Source organism: Frankliniella occidentalis, unplaced genomic scaffold (assembly GCF_000697945.3).
Source record: "Frankliniella occidentalis isolate FOCC.00 unplaced genomic scaffold, Focc_3.1 Scaffold175, whole genome shotgun sequence".
In the NCBI taxonomy this organism is placed as follows: Eukaryota; Metazoa; Arthropoda; class Insecta; order Thysanoptera; family Thripidae; genus Frankliniella; species Frankliniella occidentalis.
The window spans coordinates 518221-519641 of NW_026267301.1; the positions used below are offsets into that span (position 1 = coordinate 518221).

General features: G+C 60.0%; 1 protein-coding gene across 1 annotated transcript in view; it reads left to right on the top strand.

Moving 5' to 3' along the window:
* The first annotated feature begins 148 nt into the window (after positions 1 to 148).
* LOC127750340 (uncharacterized) overlaps positions 149 to 1421 on the top strand; it is a 3990-nt gene continuing 2717 nt past the window's right edge. The window contains exons 1-3 of the mRNA XM_052271812.1: positions 149 to 313; positions 399 to 983; positions 1066 to 1140. Coding sequence (XP_052127772.1) covers positions 206 to 313; positions 399 to 983; positions 1066 to 1140 — 768 coding nt within the window. The 5' untranslated portion in view covers positions 149 to 205. The remainder of the gene's footprint in view (positions 314 to 398; positions 984 to 1065; positions 1141 to 1421) is intronic.

Here is a 1421-nt window from a genome sequence, read left to right on the forward strand (position 1 = left end):
GGGAGGTAACGGGGGGCAACCGGCTGCCTCCCACACCACCTCTTCTTCCGCTCCCCCCTCGCCCTCCGCGCCTGCACACCCGCGCCTATAGGCAACCCATCGAGCTGCCGCGTATTCTCCCGGACACCCGGTACTCCTGCTGCAGGTGTTCCTGGTGCGCAATTCTCGCGACGTGAGCCTGCTCATCAGAGCGGTGTTGCTCTACATGCACTCCTTCCCGGGTCCGCGGCACAAGTACGTGAGCAGGCATGCCGCCATCGCGTGGTTCGGAGCGAACTTCGCCTTCAACACCTTTTACTGCCTCAGTTATGCCGTACGACAGTAGTTCCCTTGACTAGCCCGGTTTGGAGCCCCCTGCACGCGGGCCACGGTCTAATGCGCGCTCCTGCGCAGCGCAGCATCACTTTTTCTCAGATACCTGGAGTGTCGCGTTCTATGTTTTGAACGACCTGCTGCCAAACGTGCTCATCAGTGCGGCGCAGGACTCATTCCTGCACGTCGTGTCGGCCAACGTAGACTTCTTGGCGACCATCGCGGACGGCGTGCACGAGCACGCCGCCTCGCTGTCGCGCCTGGCCGCGGCCGGATCTGTTATTGCCCCCAGCGCGCCCTGCTCACCGACCTGCGCCACGCACTGCGGCCGGGGCCGGGCCCGCGTGCTCCTGGGCGAGCAGGGCGACGTCTTTCTGGACGGCCTGCGCGCGCTCAGGGTGCGCTACCAGAGCGTCCAGGACGCGGTACACGCGACCAACTGGGTCTACGGAGGCTTCAACCTGTTCGCCGGCACGGCCACGTTGTTCAGCGGGGTGGTGTTCCTGTACTCCGGGGTGATGCTCACCATCACGTTCGCCGGGGTGCTGGGCGACTACGAGGATCCACTTCCCCTTGACTCGTTCGAAGGGGACTGCTGCCTGGCATTAGGCACAATGCAGATCGCCCAGCTTCTATTCATGTGCGCCATAGGAGAACAGATGAGTTCGGAGGTGAGTCCGAGACAGGGGCGTTCTGGGCAGGGGTAGTTCTTTTTTGGTATGCTGCCGCCCGCTCTAGGCAAACTTCTTGTAGCGTTTTAGGATCTCGAGCGCCTTGGAGACGGGATTGGCTCGTCATCCAGGCATAGACCCTCGGGTCGAGCGAGAGGTATGTTTTCTTTGTCATTTATTTACCCTCAGAACTACACTGTGTACACAAGACTACTGTGAGGACTGACCGGTCAAAACGATATCATTTCGACGCCAATTCGATCGTTTCGACATCGTTTCCGCCATGAGAGAAGGGCGCCCTGGAGAAGAAGCTTTATAGCCCCTGGACCCCGCTTTTGGACCTGGGAAACCAATAGGCTCTGGCTGCGTTCATTTCTCGCACACGGCGTTGAGTTCATGAGATTCCTGACTTTTTTCCCTATAGAACTGTCTTTTGCC